Source organism: Magallana gigas, chromosome 1, assembly GCF_963853765.1.
Source record: "Magallana gigas chromosome 1, xbMagGiga1.1, whole genome shotgun sequence".
In the NCBI taxonomy this organism is placed as follows: Eukaryota; Metazoa; Mollusca; class Bivalvia; order Ostreida; family Ostreidae; genus Magallana; species Magallana gigas.
The window spans coordinates 39,011,247-39,037,029 of record NC_088853.1 but is presented as its reverse complement, the minus strand read 5'-3'; the positions used below and the strand labels follow the sequence as shown (position 1 = coordinate 39,037,029).

General features: G+C 32.2%; 2 protein-coding genes and 1 long non-coding RNA gene across 7 annotated transcripts in view; 1 reads left to right on the top strand and 2 right to left on the bottom strand.

Annotated features, from left to right (window-relative positions):
* LOC136270163 (multiple epidermal growth factor-like domains protein 10) overlaps positions 1-24,891 on the top strand; it is a 50,852-nt gene extending 25,961 nt beyond the window's left edge. For 2 of the 5 annotated variants that reach the window (XM_066066854.1, XM_066066846.1), the window contains 17 exons: positions 5,680-5,814; positions 8,743-8,880; positions 9,084-9,215; positions 10,114-10,251; positions 10,421-10,552; positions 12,206-12,343; positions 12,525-12,662; positions 13,604-13,741; positions 13,923-14,060; positions 15,002-15,139; positions 15,321-15,458; positions 15,615-15,746; positions 17,863-18,000; positions 18,143-18,274; positions 19,888-22,146; positions 22,303-22,388; positions 22,658-24,890. In XM_066066854.1, coding sequence (XP_065922926.1) covers positions 5,680-5,814; positions 8,743-8,880; positions 9,084-9,215; positions 10,114-10,251; positions 10,421-10,552; positions 12,206-12,343; positions 12,525-12,662; positions 13,604-13,741; positions 13,923-14,060; positions 15,002-15,139; positions 15,321-15,458; positions 15,615-15,746; positions 17,863-18,000; positions 18,143-18,274; positions 19,888-20,033 — 2,051 coding nt within the window. In that variant the 3' untranslated portion in view covers positions 20,034-22,146; positions 22,303-22,388; positions 22,658-24,890. Of the gene's footprint in view, positions 1-5,679; positions 5,815-8,742; positions 8,881-9,083; positions 9,216-10,113; positions 10,252-10,420; positions 10,553-12,205; positions 12,344-12,524; positions 12,663-13,603; positions 13,742-13,922; positions 14,061-15,001; positions 15,140-15,320; positions 15,459-15,614; positions 15,747-17,862; positions 18,001-18,142; positions 18,275-19,887; positions 22,147-22,302; positions 22,389-22,657 lie in introns of all 5 variants that reach the window. The other 3 variants (XM_066066850.1, XM_066066852.1, XM_066066861.1) reach the window with 3 other exon arrangements.
* On the bottom strand, positions 829-3,595 carry LOC109621042 (uncharacterized). Its single transcript, XR_010707848.1, has 4 exons — positions 3,376-3,595; positions 2,243-2,435; positions 2,019-2,153; positions 829-1,911 (listed from the first exon to the last, which is right to left on the bottom strand). It is a non-coding gene; the product is annotated as an uncharacterized lncRNA (long non-coding RNA).
* Positions 3,686-5,598, bottom strand: LOC136273516 (uncharacterized). Its single transcript, XM_066078044.1, has 5 exons — positions 4,920-5,598; positions 4,616-4,796; positions 4,256-4,339; positions 4,049-4,135; positions 3,686-3,836 (listed from the first exon to the last, which is right to left on the bottom strand). The coding sequence occupies exons 1-5, from the start codon at positions 5,356-5,358 to the stop codon at positions 3,686-3,688; spliced, it is 942 nt and encodes a 313-aa protein (XP_065934116.1). The 5' UTR covers positions 5,359-5,598.
* Positions 24,892-25,783: the final 892 nt, after the last annotated feature.

The window sequence follows — 25,783 nt, the reverse complement described above, 5'->3', positions numbered from 1 at the left end:
ATATATACAGATATATTAAGGTATCCGATGTACAATTGACCAAAAAATGATGCCTGGAAAGGTATATATTCTATATAATCATTTGATAGGTATGGGTATGTAGTTTAATTTTTTCCCGCCAAATTACTATGGGGAAGTAACTCTTGCACTGCAAATCACACATAGAAAAACCACATTTTCCCCGGCCAATCTGCAAAATCTGCAGATATGAATGATATTCAGTGGAATAAAATGGACAAGAATTATAAATATAATTCAAGTTCTAGAAATTCAATTCATTCTTTGATTAATAATTTAATTGTTTACTGGTATTTATTTATTTTTGGAGCAAATTTCTCACCCTTCCCCCTTTCCCTCCATCAGATCATAAGAACCATGAAGAGATATGAAGAAATAATGTTTGCATATTAATTTATTCAATGTTTTTGGTTAAAATTATTTTGCCATTTGTTTTTATCATTTTACTAGCTGTTGTTAAATTGAATGCAATTTTCAACATGAATATACACACTTATAGGCATAAAAATGATGTTACCGGTACTTTAAATAAAAAAGACTTTGTTAAAGTTGCTTACATATACAGCTAAATAACATAACATGACAGTGAGACATCATTGCAAAAAAATACTAATTCCAAGAAGGTAATACTACATATCTATCGTAATGAACTTTAATTTCCATGACTACAAACTATATAATTCATTTGCAATGTAAACATGAAATACAAATTCAATAATTGAGAACAATACTACATGATATTTATATGAAATAACAGCAAACTATTACATACCGATACAATGGCAGGGATCGGGACATCAGTACAAAAAAATCATTTTCAAGAAGGTGATATAACATGCATGCATTCATTGTGAAAAACATTCAATTTGCTTCATGACTACATACAGCTAATGCATTTGTTAGCCTATGTAAACATGAATTATAATGCAATTTCAATCAAATAATTCAGAAAAATATTGCAAGATATATATATGATATAACAGCAAAATAACTTCATATATGCATGGCAGTAAAATGAGACATCTGGTACAAGAAAATACACATACAAGTACTACAGTAACAATCTACATATCTATTAGGAGAAAAACTTGCACAGCTTAGGTACTACTCTGTCTAAAATTTTACAGTCATTTGTTACCCTTGGTTTGCCGTGAACATTTTTTGCACAAAAAACATTTCGCAGACCATCTTCACCTGCACGTCTGTGAACAATTTTTAAATGATGCAGGCCAAGTCCAGACCCTGCAACATTCTCTGCAATGCTCATGTTTAAAACACCATTTCCCACTAAGACATTCAAAGATGGGAGATACAAAGACTTTGCAGAATGAAACTTCTCTTGCAGAAAATGGGTTTCGGAATAATATGCAGCATTGCATAAATCAGAATTTGAAACAGCATTTGATAATATTTTTGAAAGCATTTTCACATCTTCCAGTGCATCATGTGCAAAATAAGATTCATTACAAAAATGCTTAGCAAGAAATATCTGTGTATACCTCTCAAGTTGTTTATGTTTTGATCTAATCAAAGACAATGAGTCTGTAAATCCAGACACCTTATCAAGAAACTGCTTCTGTAAGCCAGTGCGAACAACCGCATTTGAAAGGACACGAAAATCGAATACTCGACCATTGTGAGCAACAAGAACTACTTCACAGTTCCTTAATGTACTCAGCCACTTTAGGAAATTTAACAACGCCTCACGTATGGGAACTGCAGCAACTTTTAATCCATTGGCAAATACAGAGGTTCCATCGTAAACTTTCCCTGTTGCCTGCTCAGCTCCTGGCTCTATAGAAATCTTTGGTAGAACATAGGTTGAGAATGCTTCTCCAGACTCCATCTCCACAGCACCGATCTGTGTAATGTGAGGCATGGCTCCTTGTCTGACTATCAAAACAAGTTTGAGATGTATTTATTGTGTCAGTGATAGTACATGTTGTACATGTATACGATATATCACGGAATAAATTTAAAAATTCTTGGTGACAACTTACTAAGTCCAGTAGTTTCAAGATCAAATATAATGAATAATGGTCTTGTGTTCTTCAGTTTCTGAACCGCTCCAAATGTTGGTTTTGAAACTGGATCAGGTATTTTTTCAATATCAGCCTCTGCCCCAAGGCCAATTTCTAAAAATATGCAAATATTGTTCTCATCTGTTTTTCATAAAAAATAAAATGTTTAATTGTTCTTAAAGTTAAACTTAGTAATTATCAACCTGATTGATAGGTGGACCCCTCCGATACTTCAGATGCATCTTTTTGATTAGCTCTTTCCTGCTTTAGGATAAGTCGCCGGCGCTTTGTTTCGGGCAGACTCATCTTTTCCCTTTTCTTTACTCTGTTGCCATCCATCTTGCTGGAGAACTTCATATTCAAATACCCCGGGGAGAGACCATTTTTCCCGAAAGCCTGAAAAATTACCAGAGGCAAATTAATTGATGGAACAATTTTAACATTATAACATAATTAATGTACTTTTTGAAATAGCTTATGAAAATAGAATCCTTAAGATTTCCTTTCATTATAATCATTGATAATCATGATTTTTACTAATATTTTCTGATTTTGAATGAATTGTGTAAATAACTACAAAATTAATGTACATGCATGCAATGTTTTTTTTCAAAGTAATGGTAAAAGATCACTCAATTATGCAATTCAATAAGTCTAAGAATCTAAATTAACTCAAAACTCAATGCAAAAAACAAAATAATGCCTTAAACTCTAATGCCAAACTAGATCTAGACCTCTGAGAGATATTTCCGTCCAACATTGATGCTTGCTGCTGTTGCCTGAATTCTGAAATAAAGGCTTTCGCTCTCTCCATAATGCAAGTGTTTGGGGGCCTTGAGCATAGCAGCACGATTGGCGTACTCACATGCCTGGCTCGAGCCGAGGTCAGTATACAAAGCTGTCTTTGCAATAATTGGTTAAAACAGCACATTAAATTTATCTCGGAGGACAGAGTCACTGAGTGGGGCTTTGTATGGCAAACTTCGATGACTGTACTTTTCGGAGTTCCCCATCCGCTTGTATCCACAGAAGCGTGCATGGCAAAGACTATGATCTCCAAACTGATGAGGAATAGGTGCTTGGAGGTTCTCGCGCATCCCATTTACATCACCTTTGTTTTTGCTAAATGTGTATTTGATACATTTATGGAGATGCTGAATTACCTGGTTACTTATACTGACTTCCTTCTTGTTTCTCAGATCATACAACTGTTTGACAATATTTTTAATGCAATGATTCTTGTCAAGTTTTTTTTTTACAGTCAATCCCATACTCCTTTCTAATCGAGCAACGAGAGTGTTATCACCATCACCCTCAATAATTCCTACAGGCGTACCTTGTTGGATCATATCTTTGATTGCTTGTAGGCCAGCTTCACTCTCCATCGCCCTCGCAGATCCTTCATGATTCCACACACATCGATGCTCCCTGACAGGTACTCCTGGTCTATTTCTCCTCCACTACTTACATGTTCCACAAGTGCGGTGCTTTACTACAGTCTTCAAAACTTTGTTCTCTTTGCTCATCATGAATGTATGGGGGGGGGGGGGGGGGGGCATGCAATTTGATATTTTGAAAAATGTACACACCCAGCCGTAACTTAATCTGAATTATTTTTCTAATTTACTGTCATTTCTAATCACCTGTTAAACTGTCAAACCCTCTTTTCTGTCACCCATGATCACTGTCATGCCTCGGCGAGTCTTTGGAACAAAGGAAAGTTTTTTCTTCACAGCTGGATGCTGCTTCTGTGATGTGGATGCCTGTTCATCACGTGCAAGTCCCACCTTTCTGGAACTACAAAGTTAATGTTACAATAAAAGCTGTTACATTGTATGTTACACATACATGTATATGTACATAGTATATTGAAAAGGGAAAACTATATGTCCATGCTAAAGCTAGATCATTTTCAATACATTGTATCTATAATTTATTTCATATCATTTATTTCAATTATAATATGCACTTGTACTTGAACAGTGAATGTAGAGTAATTTAATACTTACCAATGGCTTTGGTCAAGGATATCAAAGGAAGCATCAATGCCATTTTCATTTTTTTGACAAATCGATTCTCGCAATCTGGACACATCTCTGCAAAATCAGTTGAAATAATATCAAATCTGATAATCAAGTATTAGCTGCTAGCCATGATTGTTTTTGTCAATATGATACATACATGTATGAATATGTACCAGTAAAAATCAAATTTACCCAACAAATTCATCAGGAATGACAGCTACCCCCAAGTCTGCAAACTCCTCCTTAAAATTTTCTTCTTCTTTCTGTGAAATAGCTCTACAAAAACAAAGGTTACAAATATTGGTAATTTTTTTAAAAGGTATAAGACTCAGATAGTTATTCATAAATATATTACATGCATATAGTTCACAAAATGTGGAGTCAATTGAACTAATATTAATATTTGTACATGTACCACTTTGGATGGTTTTCTCTGAGTCATGCTCTTAAAATTTACACTTTTCAAAAAATATGTATGTGTGTTTACATGTGTGTACATTTACCGGTATACTTATATTCATGTATGCATGTGTAACACATAGTATTGCTTACAACATTTCTTTTTCATAAGCCATTTTGCTTTCTTTTTTCATATTTTCCTCTGCATATTGCTCAATTATATTGTTTGCTCTCCTCTCCATTGTTTTTAAACTCCTGTTGTTTATTATTGGTAAATCTAGAGTGGAAAGGAGGTTGTACATCCTCTGGGGGCCCCCAACACTGTCAATCATGGCTACAATCAATGAATGTTTTTTTTTTATTATGTTATCACCCTTTTACCATACATACCGGATTAAAATTCATTTACATTAAAAAAAAAACCACATTCTATTTATTAATGAATAAAGCAACATACCTGCACCAATTTTTGTGTTTATACAGAAACTCGGCATGCCTTTGTCTTCTTCCCGATTTCTTCTGTGTGTCTTCCCATACGGTATTCTGTTCAGTGCCAGGCAGAAATTACACTGAATATATAAATATCCACCAAGCCCAAGCTTCATTTCTCCCTCCACAGATTGCTTTGTTAAATAGAGGGGTCCACATTTACATTGCCGGCAAGATTCCAAGCCTTCGATGACAGACATCCACTCTACGACTCGTCTACCATTTCGCCACTCGGTAGAACTGAATTTCCTGCTGTCAATTAACGCTTTCATTCCTGGAAAACATACCTCGCAACTTTCTCCGTCGCAAATATGTCCAGAAGCATAATTATGATCGACAATGACCTTATTTGCAGGTGATTTCTTGAAACGCCCCTTTTTGTTTCGTTTTACCGTGGCCGCCGCCATATTGAAATTTTGTTTACAACGACCATGACGACGTCACGGGATATTAAGTTATTTTGTTGTAAGAGTTTAGAAAAAAAATTATTACATTGATTGATGCATCAATAGTTTATTATTGACTGTTTATTATGATTGATTAGAAAAATTCTGACGTTATATAAATTTATTCTACTTTCCGAAAACTACCGAGTTCATTCCGGAAAAAACCGAGCTGTCGTGCTCAATTGTACATCGGATACCTTAAGTCATGTAAAATTATTTTATTATACTATTTTAAATATAATCAAAACAAAAAATAAGTCAGTAATAACATTTGATATACAGGATGCCCAGCAACAGGGTTTTACGGATCTAACTGTTCCATTCCATGTCCAGATGTCAACTGTCATTACTGTCACATAGAGACGGACACCTGCCAGGGATGTAAACCTGGGTACCGAGGCCATCACTGTGAATTAGGTAAGAAAAGCTAAAGATACATTTTTTTCCTTTATCCGTTGATAATTTTTATACTGGTTTGTTCGTTCAATGCGATATTTTTTAATGAAGATGATTAAACCACCGTGCCGATTAATTTTGCCATTGCCAAGATGGCATTTTTGCACCCGTTTAAGATGCATATTTAGAAAAAATTCATACATACTGATAGACCATTGTCCTGAGAAAATAAAACCACTTTTGTTTATTGTGTGTCTCCCCTGACAGGTAAGATATTTACCTTTAAAAATCAATATCCTATGACAAAATGATAATTCAAATAGGAAAAATGATTCTCCTTCAAGAAATATTGACATTCCCATAGGATTTTTATAGATCCTATAAAAATTGTATTTCCCATAGGAGAATAGCATTTTCTTTAGGGATTTGATTCAAATAGGTAATTTTCTTATAGGAAATACAGATTCGTTATCGGATTTTATCAAATCCTATCGAAATTGAAATTCCTACATGTATAGAAAGTTTTTGTATTCCGATAGGAAATTTTAATTTCTTTAAGGAATATTGTTTTTCCTTTAGACAAGAATTATTCTCCCGTAGGATTAAATTTTTAAAAAGGTTAATATTCCATCTAAAAGGTGAGATAAAACGATATCAAATGTGGTTGTAAACTCTTAAAGTTAAGGTCCAATATATGCCATATTTGAATTTGGCACTGGCATAATTATCCAGCACAGCTTTTAAGGTCTCGAGTTTAGTATATTGGATGGATTTTGTGGAGGTTATGAAAAGATATCCAGTAGAGACTTCAATACATGGGGTCCATGTATCATACACTTAACTTACACACATTTTGCAGTGAACAGGTTTAAAAACGTATCTATTTAAAATCAAAACAAAAACAACTTAATTTGTCTATTATACTATGGACATCGAGTTAAATATAAAACTGAAATCAATGATTCGCGTTTTATTAAGAACAAACCGGTCCATAAAAAACTCCAATCAGTTTGTTTTTTCTTTTCTTTTTTTAAATTTGGTTTTCATAATGTTAGAATGCTAGCTGTTGATTCTTCTGCAGAAATTCTTGTGTTCGCCTAAGGTGTTGTTTAAAAAAAGTTTCTGTGCAACATTTTGTAGCGACCTGTCATGGGCCTATTTGGTCATAAAGAGGTGAGGTTGCAAAATGTTTCACTTTGTTGTAACAAGCAAAGCTCTACATATTGTGTTATCTTCTCTTTATTAAAAAGTGGCCTCCCTGTTTTCCATAGCTATCTCATCAATTGATAATCGAAGTGATGGTTGTGTAGCCTCGATTACACAAATCACATATTAGATTTTAGATATTGGCTCACCTTTGCTAATATTTAACAAAAAGATCATACATGTAGTCTTATTTTGATAGCTTATTATATATGTAAAAGGATGACAAATATATCAGATAAGCAGTTTCAGATATTGATGATAAAAATTAATTTGTATTAGATGTTTCAATGATACATATTTTGCAAGTTTAAGCTGACATTGATTCATAAATACGCAATTGTTTTCCCTTTTATCTCCGACCAACGCCATGTTAGTTGTCTTTTTCTATCGTCATGCTCAACGCTACACCCCCCCCCCTCCCTATATAAGGCCGATATCACTATGCCTGTTTCACCGCATTTATGTCTTTCATGCACCTTAACGCATCACCTTGGACAATAAGACGTGTGAAACGCGTTTTGAACAAAAATAGTATAACGACCAATGCACTGGCAAGGAATATCCACTGAATGACGATACAAGACAGACTGAAATCTGGGCACAGATACTTCCAAAATCCTTGAAAATCGTAGACCGTTTCCTTGTTTATGTGATAACATCAAACATGAGCAAACCCAATACTGTGGCAGAGAGAGCAATGTCAATGATCGCATGTATTTTATTGATTGTGGTTTCCTTTAATCTTTATTACAACATTTTACCATAATTTTAGTTCATGCATTTAATAGTCCGTGTAACCTGAATGCTTCGATCGGAAAGCAACCGACCGTTACTTTCGCAACTGATATATACACCCCAGTGGCAGTGGATGAGCGATCGAAACAAATATGACCAACAAATGCTTTTATGAAATTATTTCTGCTTTAAGTGACGTTTGACTGGGGATTTAGATAATAACAAACAATAGAAATTACGTTTTATAGTGACTATTAAATGTCACATAAGTTCATGTGCATGTATCTGAAACAGTGGTTTCTTGATACATGAACTATCACGTGAACAATATATGTGGTTATTCTTTCAAAATGTGTTACATGTGTTGTGTACTGATAGACGTTTGTGCTGAAATAAATATCATAAACTATTAAGAAAAATGTCCAGGTTATCTGTTTCGAAACAACTCTTCTACCGCTTCGGGTTTCAAAATGTACGAACATTTGCCGTTACTTTTACAATGTATTCCGAGAAGTTCTGAATGGAGAAAATATGTTTACATTGATTTCCCATTATAAACCTCTTTCTTTTTTCCGTTCCTATGAACTTTTTTTGGTGAAAAAAGGAAAATGTGTCAATAGAGATACCTTTTCATATTTATCGATTTAAGCTTTTATTTGTTACAAGATATGGCACATTTTTAACAAAACCACATGTGTTTTTGTTAAAAATTATCACAAAAATTATTTAAGAAGTAAATTGGGACTGAAGAAAGTAACATTGAATTGACATAGCAATAAAAAAATATCCTGTTACATTTATAAACGATCTCAAAAATAAAAGGTATATAGCAAATTATTGTAAAATCAATATTAGTTTTAGAAAAATCATTGGGCAGACAACAAGAACATACATGTATCATTTGCTATAATAAGACCTGGCTGGTACATGTAAATCTGAACACGTAGAACGTGTCGACAATTAAGATAAAAATGTTTCATGTATTTGTCATATTTATAATCATTTCAGAGTGCCCCTCAGGAACCTATGGCGTTGCATGTAATACAACGTGTGAAAACTGCCGTGACGTAAACAAGTGTGACAATGTTAATGGAACATGTCTAACCGGATGTGTTGCTGGTTATATAGGGGATTTATGTAACATATGTGAGTATATATGTAAGCAGATTTTGTTTTAACCCCAGTTCCTTGTACATGTTTACATGCATGCTGATTTAGTAAGAAGTTAGAATTTACAAAAACACGATATTCTTTACATTTAATTACTTAAAACAAAAATCTTAATAATTGATCAGTTAAAGAAATGTGCAGTCATATGTTGTTGTTTTTTTATTTTCTTCAAAATCCAGCCTGTCCACGTTTGTTGTTTGGGAAAGACTGTTCGGAGAAATGCATTGACACTTGTGCAGGGTGCAATAATGTCAATGGTTTGTGTGACTCAGGATGCATCCCTGGTTGGATGGGTGACCTCTGCAATAAAGGTATTGGTGATTTTTAGCAGTGTAAATTGTCCAATAAGGAAGCGTCTTCTTCAACCTCAACCTTAAATATAGTTCGTTGTTTTATCTGTAATATATCCGCATTTTATCATTAAGTCAATATCAACATAACATTGGGAAATAAACTAAAAAAACAAAATTTAAACTATACAGATATATTATACTGATAAATGTTTTCTTATTTTTTCGATAATTTTTCGTAAATTCCATTTTTAAAGTTTGCATATTATTTTTTTTTTTATAAATTATAGAATGGGTTTTCTTATATGTTTTCCTTTGCAACTAGAAGCCGATGCTATGAAAATATTATATTTTGTATATAGCATACTCATTGTTGAATACATTCATTACTGCTGACATTACTAATGGCACATTGTCTACTGGTTTCAATTTCTCTTAAAAAAAAGTGTGTGTGAAGAATAACACTAAGCATTTTTTTGCATTTGTGTTTAGTCTAACCTTTCTTTTTCTTTTTTTCGGGGGGAGGGGGTGGGGTCTTTTTTCTTTCTAAATTCAAAATATCTGACATTTTATGCTTTCTAATCAACAATTTTCATCAGTATTTCTTTTTATTCATATATAAGATGTATATAGAAGAAACGATTTAGTTGCTGCAATAACAAAGCTGAAGATACATAAAAGGGAAGGACTATAAATATGTATATAGAAAAAAAGATTTAGTTGCCGCAAAAACAAACAGAAAGATACATAAAAGGGGAATAAAGACTACGATCTGTAGAGATATGAGTTAGTTTACATTGTGTGACCGTCTTCATGATCTAAATCATGCATTGTTTCATGACCATTTCAGTGGGAACTGGCAAATCAAGATACATGCTTCTCTTAAATAGCATCCATATACTCTTTATATTTATTTCAGTGTGTCCCTCAGGATCCTATGGTGCTGCATGCAATTTTACGTGTGGATACTGTGGTGACGTAAACCAGTGTGACCATGTTACTGGGACATGTTTCACAGGATGTAGTGCTGGTTATATGGGGGATTTATGTAAAACACGTACGTTAATTTGTAACCAGATAGTTTACAACATAAACATGCATATGGACGTTTACATTGGTATAGGATTAAAGATATTGACAACGACACAATTGATGATTTATTAAAAGTATATAATTAAAGAACATTAAGATAAATACAGTAAGTTTGTTTCTTTTTCAAAATCCAGCTTGTCCTTCTGGATTCTTTGGGCAAAACTGTTCGGATATATGCAAAGACACCTGTACAGGATGTAATAATGTCAATGGTTTGTGTGACTCTGGATGTATCCCTGGTTGGACGGGTGTCCTCTGCAATAAAAGTATGGGTGATTTTTAGCAATGGAAATAGTTCAATAAGGACACGTATTCTTCAACCTCAACCTTAACAATAGCTCTTTGTTTATTTGTAATATATCCGCATGCCATGAAGCATGATCATTTTATTGATATCAACATTTAGGAAATAATTAGGAAATAAACAAAAAACAAAATTCAAGATATACAGAAATATTGATACTGATATATGAGTTATTTATTAGTATTATGATTTCTCGTAAATTCCATTGTTGAAGTTTGCATATACATATTTCTTTTGAAATTATAAAATGAGTTTTCTAATTTCATTCCAATTGACGACTAAAGGCCAATTCTATCAGAATATTAGATTTTGTTTTGAGCATACTGATTTTCGAGTACATTCATTTCAGCTGATATTTCTCATAGCAGCTTATTTACCGCGGGTTTCAATTTCTTCAAAAAATGTGTTTGAAGAATACAACTAAGTTTTTTGTGATTCTTTTGCTTAGTTTTAGTTTGTTTTTCATTTTGTCTTCAATATTACATGTAGGCTATTTAATCTACAAATTTTATCATTTTTTTTTTCATTTAAAAAGGGGTATAAAGAATAACAGATCTGTGCTGTATTAACAAAAATAAAGATACACAAAAGAGAAAGATCAAACTGTAGAGATATGAGATAATTTACATTATGTGAGCTTCTTAGTATATCGTTTTGTCTAAAGAACCCTCTGGTTTCATTTTTTGCACATGTTATTTATGCTATTTAGGATAGCTCAGCGCTTGTTGTCGTTAGACTTTCTGTTTCGATGCATCGAATAACTGTTGTCTATGAGCAGAAATATACATCTTCTAAAATGATAAGGGGAACAGTTTAATGGGTTTACGTAAATAATTGCACGTGCTTTTGTGAATTTAATGCACATGCTATTGTGAATCTAATGTGCGGGGCTTAATTACATCAATGCAGGGGTTGCTACGCAGTGATGAAGAAAAACAATACGTATACAGAAGCTGAAATGTAGAACAAGTTAGCTATAAGTATTTTAATTACATGATGAACAACTCTTTCAAAATATGAATGTGTCCATGCTTTTGCTCTAATAATCGCAAAGTTAGCATCTTGCTAATGCCTGTACAAGTCTTTAAAATTGGAGGCGTATTTTGATTAATCATAAAACTTCCAATTCCTTATATACTCCAAATCAACTTTAAGGCATCAATAAAGACTGTTTACATGTAATTAGAATCAGGATTAATAGTATGATTAAAGCAATGTTTATAAAACAAAGCATTTTCTCAGCAAGTTTGTGCACTATTGAAATTTTAACTAGGGTGAATATTTGACTTTATCCTACATGAATAGTTATATCGGGTTTCTTGAATAAAACTTGACACCAATTCCTGAAATAAAACCCATAATAATCAAAATAGAGTCCGGATCTTTTTTGCTATTGTCTGTCCCTGGAAATTTCATGTTTTTATCACTTTTTTCTCTACTTTTACAATATTCATTTTTGCGATATTTCATGTTTCTATCAAATAGGAAAATATACTGTATAAAAATCGTTTCTCCGGCAAGGTATCGGTAAAAAAAATTGTCTGTGCCAGTTCAACTAAACGCAAATTATGAGATGTCAATGTAATTTGCATCACATGCTTTTCAACCGTTTCAGAATGTGTAAAAGGATCGTATGGCACTCGCTGTAATGAAACATGTGGAAACTGCCGCGATGTAAACGAGTGTTCAAATTTCAATGGAACTTGTTTGACCGGATGTGATGCTGGTTTTGAAGGAAACTTATGTAGAACAAGTAAGCATGCAATGTCAAAGTAAACGCTGAAGTAGCTGAAGAACACTTCTTAGTTTGAATTACACGATCTGGTAAATAATAAATGCATTTGCGTGTTTCTTGTGATATATTATATACATGTAACATTTTTATACGTTATCATCAATATTTATAAAACAATTCATTACTGTAATTAAAAAAGGCTGTGCCAGCGGTTTATACGGCGTTGACTGCAAAGACATTTGTGGAAACTGTCGTGATATTTACCAATGCTTTCATACAAACGGAACATGCTTAACTGGATGTGCTGATGGTTACCAGGGAGACTTGTGTAAAACACGTGAGTACAAGTACATGTATGCATAAATCAATATGAAACCAAACAAAGTTTATAGATGATAACGAGTAACGTTAACATAAAGAAGTTGGTGAACGTTTCAATGAACAATTATAGGTATGATCAATTACTGATTTGTTTTTTTTTCTAACACCAGCTTGCCCACTTGGTTTTTTTTATTTGTAATATATCCGCATGCCATGAAGCATGATCATTGTATTGATATCAACATGTAATTAGGAAATAAACAAAATTCAAGATATACAGAAATATTGATACTGATGTATGAGTTCTTTATTATTATTATGATTTCTCGTAAATTCCATTGTTGAAGTTTGCATATACATATTTCTTTTTAAATTATTACTCTAATAATCGCAAAGTTAGCATCTTGCTAATGCCTGTACAAGTCTTTTAAATTGGAGGCGTATTTTGATTAATCATAAGACTTCCAATTCCTTATATACTCCAAATCAACTTTAAGGCATCAATAAAGACTGTTTACATGTAATTAGAATCAGGATTAATAGTATGATTAAAGCAATGTTTATAAAACAAAGCATTTTCTCAGCAAGTTTGTGCACTATTGCAATTTTAACTAGGGTGAATATTTGACTTTATCCTACATGAATAGTTATATCGGGTTTCTTGAATAAAACTTAACACCAATTCCTGAAATAAAACCCATAATAATCAAAATAGAGTCCGGATCTTTTTTGCTATTGTCTGTCCCTGGAAATTTCATGTTTTTATCACTTTTTTCTCTACTTTTACAATATTCATTTTTGCGATATTTCATGTTTCTATCAAATAGGAAAATATACTGTATAAAAATCGTTTCTCCGGCAAGGTATCGGTAAAAAAAATTGTCTGTACCAGTTCAACTGAACGCAAATTATGAGATGTCAATGTAATTTGCATCACATACTTTTCAACCGTTTCAGAATGTGTAAAAGGATCGTATGGCACTCGCTGTAATGAAACATGTGGAAACTGCCGCGATGTAAAGGAGTGTTCAAATTTCAATGGAACTTGTTTGACCGGATGTGATGCTGGTTTTGAAGGAAACTTATGTAGAACAAGTAAGCATGCAATGTCAAAGTAAACGCTGAAGTAGCTGAAGAACACTTCTTAGTTTGAATTACACGATCTGGTAAATAATAAATGCATTTGCGTGTTTCTTGTGATATATTATATACATGTAACATTTTTATACGTTATCATCAATATTTATAAAACAATTCATTACTGTAATTAAAAAAGGCTGTGCCAGCGGTTTATACGGCGTTGACTGCAAAGACATTTGTGGAAACTGTCGTGATATTTACCAATGCTTTCATACAAACGGAACATGCTTAACTGGATGTGCTGATGGTTACCAGGGAGACTTGTGTAAAACACGTGAGTACAAGTACATGTATGCATAAATCAATATGAAACCAAACAAAGTTTATAGATGATAACGAGTAACGTTAACATAAAGAAGTTGGTGAACGTTTCAATGAACAATTATAGGTATGATCAATTACTGATTTGTTTTTTTTTCTAACACCAGCTTGCCCACTTGGTTTTTTTTATTTGTAATATATCCGCATGCCATGAAGCATGATCATTGTATTGATATCAACATGTAATTAGGAAATAAACAAAATTCAAGATATACAGAAATATTGATACTGATGTATGAGTTCTTTATTATTATTATGATTTCTCGTAAATTCCATTGTTGAAGTTTGCATATACATATTTCTTTTTAAATTATTACTCTAATAATCGCAAAGTTAGCATCTTGCTAATGCCTGTACAAGTCTTTTAAATTGGAGGCGTATTTTGATTAATCATAAGACTTCCAATTCCTTATATACTCCAAATCAACTTTAAGGCATCAATAAAGACTGTTTACATGTAATTAGAATCAGGATTAATAGTATGATTAAAGCAATGTTTATAAAACAAAGCATTTTCTCAGCAAGTTTGTGCACTATTGCAATTTTAACTAGGGTGAATATTTGACTTTATCCTACATGAATAGTTATATCGGGTTTCTTGAATAAAACTTAACACCAATTCCTGAAATAAAACCCATAATAATCAAAATAGAGTCCGGATCTTTTTTGCTATTGTCTGTCCCTGGAAATTTCATGTTTTTATCACTTTTTTCTCTACTTTTACAATATTCATTTTTGCGATATTTCATGTTTCTATCAAATAGGAAAATATACTGTATAAAAATCGTTTCTCCGGCAAGGTATCGGTAAAAAAAATTGTCTGTACCAGTTCAACTGAACGCAAATTATGAGATGTCAATGTAATTTGCATCACATACTTTTCAACCGTTTCAGAATGTGTAAAAGGATCGTATGGCACTCGCTGTAATGAAACATGTGGAAACTGCCGCGATGTAAAGGAGTGTTCAAATTTCAATGGAACTTGTTTGACCGGATGTGATGCTGGTTTTGAAGGAAACTTATGTAGAACAAGTAAGCATGCAATGTCAAAGTAAACGCTGAAGTAGCTGAAGAACACTTCTTAGTTTGAATTACACGATCTGGTAAATAATAAATGCATTTGCGTGTTTCTTGTGATATATTATATACATGTAACATTTTTATACGTTATCATCAATATTTATAAAACAATTCATTACTGTAATTAAAAAAGGCTGTGCCAGCGGTTTATACGGCGTTGACTGCAAAGACATTTGTGGAAACTGTCGTGATATTGACCAATGCTTTCATACAAACGGAACATGCTTAACTGGATGTGCTGATGGTTACCAGGGAGACTTGTGTAAAACACGTGAGTACAAGTACATGTATGCATAAATCAATATGAAACCAAACAAAGTTTATAGATGATAACGAGTAACGTTAACATTAAAGAAGTTGGTGAACGTTTCAATGAACAATTATAGGTATGATCAATTACTGATTTGTTTTTTTTTTCTAACACCAGCTTGCCCACTTGGTTTTTTTGGAAAAGACTGCATTAAGAAATGCACGGAAACGTGTCTAGGGTGTATTAATGTCAATGGTTTATGTGCTGCTGGGTGTCTTCCGGGCTGGATAGGAAACTTTTGCGATAAAGGTACATTTTTTGAATTTACTAACTGTTGATTTTATTCGGGCCCCGCAAGGATTTGCGGGTGCCCTATAGTAACCACTCTGTCCGTCCGCCCTTCTGTCCGTCCGTCTGTCAGTCTTCCGTCCACAAATTTCATGTTTTTTTCTAATAACTTTTTTATGGTTGCCCAATCAAATTCAAATTTTGTATGGTAGTTCATTAGGCAGAAATACATATTTTGATGCTAAGTTTGGTTCTCTATGTCTTCTAGTTTGGAGGTGGGGTGGTGGGGTAGATTCCTAACTATGCATAAGAATGAATGGGCAAAGAGAGATAACTGCTGAGAATGAATGGGCAAAAAGAGATAACTGCTGAGAATGTTACCATTGTATACATGGAAGGCTGTGCAATATTTGTCCTTTGGGATTAATTAACCTTCCACACTTTTTCATTTTTTAATTATTTATTTTATTTTTTTCTGCCTTAATGCTGTTAATTTTAACAGGTAATCAGATAATAACCAAATTCTGTCATTTATGAAATAAAATCTTATTGTAAATTTAGAAGAAAAGGATGAGAGAGCAGAACAATTAATCCCCTGGGATTAATTATCTTGCCTGCTGCAGAAAATTTAGAGGCTTTTCTCTATCTCTGTCATATCAAGATTAAGGAACACCTTTGTCTGCACTGATGTTTGTTTTGAAGCAAATTAAACTCTCATTCCATGAGCTGCACCCCAATATTTTTACCCCTCAGTTTAAAGGATGGTATTTGATAAAAAATATATTTCATTCTAGTCCAAATACTTATATTCTGTAAAAAAAAAAATAAAAATATGAATAACAATAAATTACAATTTTTTTTTTATTAGATATCAGTTTTTTTATTCTTTTTTTTCTTTTTAATGGATGTTTTGGTGTTGTTCTTTTTGGTTGCTATGTTTATATTAAAGGAAACTTAAGAATAGTACCTGAAAATGTTCCTTCTGTAGGCCCTGATTAAATTCAATAAATGGATGAGAGCAGGATAACTAATCCCCTGAGATTAATTATCTTGCCTGTTTCAAAAAATCTAAGGTCTGTCTTTATCTGTTATATGTATTACAGTACACCTGTGTCTGCAAGTGATGTTTGTTTGAAGTTGAGGCAAAGCCTTGCATTGGTATCAATTCTTGTTTTTATAACAAATTTTATTTCATCCCATGTTAACCCCCTTTATCCCATGGATATGACTCATTGGATTTTTTTTATATCCCACAGTTGTGACTTTACAACGGGATTTGCGTAGGCATAATGAAGTAAAATAATGTGGAGTTTTCTAAACAGTGTAAACATTGATTGTGGTGTATAAAACATGGGATAAATAGAATCTCATATGATTTGTAGTATAATATGATTGTTATCCAACTTGTGTGTTTTATCCCCTCACTAAGGCTCAAGAAAAAAACACTTTAATTGTTGGATGAAAATCATATCCAACTACAAATCATGAGATCTTGCAGTTCTTTACATCTTATGCCGGGCATTGTTAATATAAAGAGGATGGAATTCAAAGTTTTTTTTTTCACTTTTCTATATTAATTGTCATAGCGGGGCCCTTCCTGACTGGTCAGTTTTCTAGTTTTTCGCTGTCTTCAATATTTGTTTCGCTTAAGCTAAATACAACTATGCATGTAAAACATTTCCGATAGCTGCATATTGTCAGTTGCTTAAATTAATTTCAGCAATCAGTTATTTATTTCTTAATGAACAAACTTTGAAAATAAATGCTACTAAATATAAAGGTTTTTATTTATTTATTTTTTTATTTTTATTTTTTTATTCAATTATAGTTGAAACATTTCTTTACACTGTAGCACACAAGTCACAATGACGTATACAAAACTGTGTTTATTCCATTTTTATACATAACATTTTTTTAAGCACCATTCGTTTTTGTTCACTAAAATTTTGAAAATCATAAATTAAACCTTTTTTTTTTTACATATGTGGTTTTTTTTTACGATTTGTTGTTGGTAAATGTGTCATATCTAGAATACGAGTGTTGGTTTTTTTGGATCGTTCAAGGAACTTATAAACAATTTGAACAAAAAATTTCACATATACAACTCATGTAAATTTTAGAACAATACTCATTTCAGAGTGTCATACAGGATTTTTTGGCGTTTCATGCAAAAAGACATGCGGAAACTGTCATGATTTAAAACAATGTGACCACACTAATGGTACATGCTTAACTGGATGTGTGTCTGGTTATATGGGGGATATGTGTCAAAAACGTGAGTACAAATGTAACTATAAATCAATCATATATACTAATGTGTAAATGGACAAGTAAAAAAACAGGATACATAAAAAAGATCAAATGTAATTAGTATGTTATTACTGTCAAACAAAAATGCTTTTATTCGTTTTCTCCAGGTTGCCAACGTGGATTTTTTGGACGAGACTGCTCTGAGAAATGCATCGACACATGCAATGGATGTAATGATGTCAATGGTCTGTGTGACTATGGTTGTATACCTGGCTGGATAGGATATTTCTGCAATAAAGGTATTGATCAGAATAATACATGCCGTAGGGCAAATTACTAAAACAGGTAGTAACTGCATTCACAATGGGATCGGAAAAGAAATCCACAGCTAAATGCTGACATAACAAAATTGAAAAAAAAAAACCACTATCCTTTTCTATATTCCATATCATGCAACATATCCTACTCCTCTATTCACTCTCGCTCTATATCCACTATACAATATTCTTTTTAGACAGATTTATCATTATATTTTTGTACATAAGAAAAAGCTACATTAAAAACCCGCATTGGCCTTTATTTTAAAATTGTCAAATCTTTATTCATGGTATACGTTAAATGAATCCATGCTTAATATATTAATACTTAACGTTGTTATACGACATTATTCCATTGCAAGCATACACTTTTGTAACAAACCCCTATTGACTGTGTTCCGAAGGATAGTCACCACTTTACTCGCATTTTTGCTTTTTAAGGTTGTGTTATTTAAGTTTGAATGTTTTTTTTTTAAATTGATTTAACAATCATCACCCATCAATTATAATTCAGTTATAGTTCGTGTTGAAATACCACATGTAAAGTAGTTACTCTAGTGCAGACATTTTCCAATTTTATTTGAAAATGTCTTCATTTATAAGAACAGATAACATGTTGATAATAATTGACCACACTGGTATATTTGGAAGAAATTATTTGCATCAAAACACATGTTATGTATCATTTACAACTTTAAAGAATATTTTTTCTCTCACAAGAACCTTTTTCCCATTATGTTCAATTGAAAAAGAGAGGTAACACAAGAAACACTAGGTACCTAATCCTACCTCTATCTATTTGGAGGTTCGTGTTCCTCTGCTTTGAATTTGTATTTTGTTTAATGGATTTTTGAGATGGTTCATGGTTTGTTATTGTCATTTTTCATTACCACTTTGGTAAACTTTTTTTTTCATTTTTGGATGTTTCCAAAAAATAGTTTTTTTTTAATTGCAGATTAATGTTAATTTATTTTAAAGATTTACCTGGAAATGTTTAAAACTTTGTAATCGAAAGTGTTTTTGGTTAAATATGGTTGCATATAATAGCATCGAGTGTCATTGGGTATTTAAATACGACGAACCAATTATATTTGCGCAGATATATCACACAGCTAAAAGGTATGATTATAACGAACATTGAAATCTCAATATCACGTAACAATAATTTAATTTGAATAGAAAATCTATTGAATAATTCTTAAAAGAATATATTTTCTCCCTCAAGAACGCTTTTTCCCATTGTGTTTAAATGAAAAAGACACACACAGTTTTGAAATGGTCCCTATAAGAAAATCTAGTTAGATTTTTATGTTATTTTAATAAATCTGTAGAATTTCTAACTTATATACGATTTTTGTGAAAATCACCATTGTAAACGTGAATTTGGTTCGTCGTTCTTAATTCAATTTATCAAAGCATTTTCCATAGCATATCATGATAATTCTATAGCAACGCATAAAATCACATAGTACATGTACATAATGACCATTGTATGCATTACGGAACATTAAACCCAAGATACTGTTTGTGTGCCATCAGGCATTGTTCCAACAATATTCTCAGTAATATCTTTATATTCCTTTTTACCGTTTAAGAATGTGACAAAGGATCGTATGGTTTTGAATGTAATGAAACATGCGGACACTGTCGTGATGTAAAACAATGCTCCAATGTCAATGGCTCTTGCTTGACTGGATGTGATGCTGGTTTTAATGGGGACTTATGTAAATCACGTGAGTAGACAAACACAAAGGCACAGACGAAACTAGCAACGTATTTATATGAACAGATTACTTTAAAAATCATACTAAAACAAAAAATTTGGTATTTTTTTTTTGGAATTACGCGATGCGATTACAAACGAGTAGTAAAGCCATAAAAATATTTACGTTTTACTTGCGGCAAACATACATTGTAATAGCGTAAGTCAGTACTTCCGTATAAATGGAACATGCTTTACTGTATGAGACAAAATGTTATCGAAGAGAATTGTGTAACATACGTGAGTACATAGAATATCTCTGAAAGTATGCATAGATAGATAGATAGATAGAGAGAGAGAGAGAGAGAGAGAGATAGATAGATAGATAGATTATTTATATGTTTTACACCGCATTGTTAATACTTATGTAAATTTCAAATTGTCAATAGAAAAGGAAGAAGGTGCAGAGAAATCAAGGTAAGTCGAATAGAACGGAAATTTACATGATACATGTATCTGTAGTGTTTGTTTTGGGTAATATACCTTTATCAAGGTCACAAAAACAAAACAAAATCAAACAACGTAAGTTGCACACCATTGGTTTTATCGTATTTGGATTATAACGAGTTATACTGTGTGTTTTTTTAATGTTAGATTTCAACACTTTATCAACACCACTTGTATTGCAGGGTTGAGTGATTTGACTCATTAATATCCATTCAATCTTTGTGAATGTTCTTTACGAAAAATTACGAGGAAAAAAAAACTGCTACTTGATCTAATCATAAAAAGTTTCCATGCTCTCTGCCCATGGTGTATAGTTATCGAAACTTTACGCCCACAACATTTGATTTCTCTAGATTTTAATATACGAACACGCCTGGTGTAATTCAAGTTGCTTTATTGAATTCAAAGTTCGATTACTCTTATTTGTTTAATATATAAACATGAAACGATGACAAATAAAGTTATCTTCATAATAAATAAAAACGACATATTTTCTGACTATCCGGACAATGGATAGTTAATGTATCCCTCGATAGCAATTATTTTTCTCGACGTCGCCGGGTGAATTAGTTTCTGATTTGGGGAAATATAAACTATCTATCGTCCTCAAAGCAGGTAAGTACGTATATGATATAAATGAATGTTTACAATCTCTAATCCGATCTTACTTCATGTCGCTGATATACGAATCAATTTAACTTACGGTATTCATTATTTTAAGATGTTTTTGCAAACCGTACTGTATATTTCGTGTACAATTAAAAAGCAAAAAAAGGAGGAGAAGACCGTGAATGGTGCATGTAATGCGCAATGTAACAATTAACAACAGATTAGCTGATATCATTTGAATGATGGCAGTTAGTGGAAATGTATGGTAAGTGATGTTTTTCTCAGCATGATCAGATAGAAAGTGATACTTGGGAAGGAATGATATTATATGTTGATAATTAAAAGGGATTTTGAAAGATGCACATACGCACGTATAAAATATCATTTTGAGCACTGTACAGACTATGACTAAAACGTAGGTTGTCAAAGGTAACAAAACAAAACCAAAATTGATATGTTCGGTACATATTAGACAGTGAGGATACCTTTATAATGTGATATCAAATGTGACTTGTTGACAATTAAGGATGGTATTGTTTAATTGATAGTATTTGCTTTGACCCAGTCTACATCTTTTTAGCGGATTTAAGCGTACTGCGTAACTAGTGTAAATTCCCCCCAATGCATCAATTACCACTTTTACCATAGACTTCAAATTATTGTTATCTATTCTTTTTTCTCAGATGAATTTGTTGACAATAGTAGGTATTTGAACGATCTTCTGTAACAGCAATAACGAGTGTTCACATTTATGTGAATCATTTCCTTTTCTCCAAATTTTGTCTTTTGTCTTGAAAATAAAAATGTTAATATGTACTTCAATTTTGAACGGATAGAGGTTAATTATTTCATGAGTGAGAAATAATGCTATATGCAGTAATGGTCTATTTTGAAAATTATCAATTATGGATAAATGTTAATATGTACTTAAATAGTCTGAGTGACCGGAACATGAGAGAAATATATTCACTGATATAAGATCTGATATAAAAGCATAGATCGTCTGAATCGGAGGAAATATTTTTGGATCCGGATGGTAATGGCTTTTTTTTTTTTACAAAAATGAAATCTTCTGATTTTATCATTAACCGTAATATATCTTAAACAAGAATCATAATTTAATCTAACCTAATTATAGGAACAGTGATCATTTCCTCTTTCTTACCTGACACATTTTGCAATTTGCTTACAGGGAGACCAGGTGTCTTATATATGTGAAGATATGAAAACGTTGTTTTAAGGAATCCTAAGAAGTAACTACCATATAAAGAATAGCAAGTAAGTTACTGAGAATAATAGTGTTTCGAAAAAAGAACATTATATATAATTTACTTAGAAAAAGAGCAATACGAATAACAAATTAAATGGAACTTTTACGGCGAAAGAAAAAAAAAAGACAATTGAGATTTTTTATAAATTGTGTAGTATATACCTATATTTATGTTTCTTTAAATTGTATGTGTCAGTATGTGTTTGCTTTTTGATAAGTGTACGTATGCCATGCAAGAATAACAATACCGATATATCTCTACTATGGTCTAATGCAGATGGAAAGTCCAAGGTTATAATTCCTCGACAAAGCCCAAAGAAGACTAGTTCATAAACCCCCCGAGCAAAAAGAATCATACTGACGTCATTCAAAAGTACTGAGTTCATTTAGGGACATCTAAAGAAACATATGACATGCAATCGCATTTGATATTCAGCAAATTTTAATCTAGCAGTTGTATGGTTACAAAAATGTTAACGCTACAAATAATTATGAAACTGTTTCGTATGATCATAATAGCTATATGTTGATGAATCCTTTTAAATACTTTATTTTTTTTTCTGGAACGTTTGCCGCAAAATAAAAGAGAAATGAAGATAATAATACATTTTGTAAGCATATATAGCAATTGATTTTTTTAAATGAATGTAAATGTTAGTATTTGTATTTTATCGTACTTATGTTTTGCAGGCATAAGTCTACCAAATTGTCTTTACAAATGTCCAAATCAGGTGGAAATTTCAGAGTACTCAATGACATGTTTCGTGATAAATTATATTTAAACTGGTCGAATTTGCTCTTGTGTCTTGTGCACCCTTAAACACAACCCTTCTAATAAGAAACAACCCTTTGTTTTATCTGATGGTAACTTGTGTATTAGAGATTTAAAGATATATTGAACCTAAAGAGGAGCTTTTTTTTAGAGGAAATCAAATTTAAGATAATGTAGTTTGTTTACATTCATTGACATTACTTTAGATGTATTAATATTTTTATATAGTAATATGTAATTATATAATATGATTTCAAATCAGATTAACTGACCAGTCAAAAAGAAATAAGTTTTTTTAAAGGAACTTGCAATTTAACGGTAAATGAATAATGAAAACAGTTTTTATGATTAAACTGTTTTGTGATTAAACATCACTTTTCTGTTCATATTCTCTGTATTTTTATGTGTTTTATTTTATGATACTGTGCGTTGTTTATATTACATTTTGTCTGTCGTCCGTCCGTCTGTCTGTAAACCTTTTACATTTCCAACATATTCTGAAAAAACTACTGGGCCAATTTTATTAAACTTTGTAAAAAGCATTCGTAGGTTAAGGGAATTGTGAAAATTTAGGATCGCGCTTTTTTAAAAGGGAAGATTACAACGAATTATTGAAAAACAATTTAGACATATTTAAAAAAACATCTGTTTTATCAACAACCATTTTGCCAGGAAAGCTGAAAGTGTGAAAGCATCCTCACGTACTGTAGATTCAAAGTTCTGAAAATCATGACCCCCATGGTAGGATGGGCCTACAATGAGGGGAAGTGAGGGTGTCAACATTTTACATAGAAATATAAAATACATCTTTAAAAATATTCTCAGAAAATATTCAGCAAGAAAAGCTGAAAGGTACAATGTATGTGTGAGTTTTCTCAGAAAGTGTATATACAAAGTTATGACAATCATAACCCCCGGGGTAGGGTGTAGCCACAATGGGGGGGGGGGGGTAACATATTACATAGAAATAAATATAGTAATTTCTTTGAAAATCTTCTTATCAGAATCTTATCAGCAAGGATAGAAGACAATTGTGTGGAATCATCCTCTGGTATTGCATATTCAAAGTTCTGAAAATCATGATCACCGGAATTAGGGTGGAACCACAATTGTAGCGGGGCGGTAAAATTTTCAAAGGAATATGGAGAGTAAATCTTCTTAAAATCTTATCAGCTAGGAAAGTTGAAACTTCTGTTGAAGCATGCTCAGGTAGTGAAGATTCAAATTTGTGAAAATGATGACCTCCAAGGGTAGGGTGGGACCACAATAGGTGGGGGGGGGGGGTCGGATTTTAATTTTAAATAGGAATGTATAGAGTAAATCTTTAAAAAAGGGACTAATGATAATAAACATAAGAATATTGTTCCTCAGGTGAGCGATGTGGCCTATGAGTTAAATGAGGTTAAATGACAAACCAATGACGTTTGTATACATGGTTTTTTTTTTCCATTACTTCAGTTATTCTGGTCATATATATACAAAATCGTATTTTGTTATTGATTATCAGGGTATTTTTTATGCAATTATTTATTGTGGTTTGGTCTTATTTTGTTTTGTTAATCTCTTTCTAAATGAATGCATTTCATACAACCAAATAAAATATGTCCATTAAATACCGTCAGTAAATTAAGATGTTTTAATCAACTGTTTTAATATTATGAAGAAGATCAAATTGATCAAAATATAACGTTGGCATAATTTAAAAAAAAATACGATATCATACTAGTAATGGTAAGATTCAAGTGGTTACCACAGTGGGATAATTATAAAACATTACGCAAAGAGAATTATAACCCTGTTGCACTTGAAATTAGTTAAACTTTTTTTTTTTGAATTTGAAATTGATTTTGAATTGAGAAAAAAAAATGAAAAGAAATTGACAATACATGTATAACTAAGTTTGATTTGATGAAAGTTGATGAACGTTTTAGATGAAGTTACTGCAACAAATTGGCGACGCTTAAATAAAACAATCTCGAAGTACTGAAAAACTAAGAATAGTAGAATGCTTATTTTCATGTTGCTGGGAATAGATACGCTGATTTTATTTTAGGACACTTACGGTTCCAAAAAAACCTTTTATCATTAAAGTTTAAGCTTGATATTTTATCTGTGAAATTGTAGTTCACCCGGTAAGATGGATATGGTAATTCTACAAAAATACTACCCAGCATTCTCGATCGTTTGTTATGTTTGATTTATATTGTTAATTGTAATGTATATGTTTTCAAAATGTATATGATGAATTCAGACTAAAAAACAATTTCTTATATTCACCCAAGTAACCGCTGAATCAAAACTCCAACACTAATGAAAAAATCGACAAGTTGTACTGGAAAAAGTGTATATGGTATTCTAATTTAAACCGAATCTCGGAGTTTCAAGAGAACAACGTGAACACTTTTCAAAGTCCGGAAGTTCCAGCACGAAAAGTCCGATGTACATTCATAATTGCGAGAACTCTTCTGATGCAGGGAACAATTGATAAATATCAAATGAAGGAAAATTTGATTAAAAAATGGAGCATTTAGTGTAACCATACAACACGCATTACAAACAATATCGGCAGTCTTACTCTCGCGGTATCCAGAATCACGGCCCGAAACAATTCGGGGTGAAGTAAAATACGCA

Bases quoted from the DNA above. Each gene is read 5' to 3' on its own strand.
- LOC136273516 (XM_066078044.1), bottom strand. From the start codon at position 5,358: ATGGCGGCGGCCACGGTAAAACGAAACAAAAAGGGGCGTTTCAAGAAA. The intron at 4,797-4,919 runs GTATGTTGCTTT...CATTGATTGTAG, and splicing joins AAACACAAAAATTGGTGCAG to CCATGATTGACAGTGTTGGG. The intron at 4,340-4,615 runs GTAAGCAATACT...TTGTTTTTGTAG, and splicing joins GCTTATGAAAAAGAAATGTT to AGCTATTTCACAGAAAGAAG.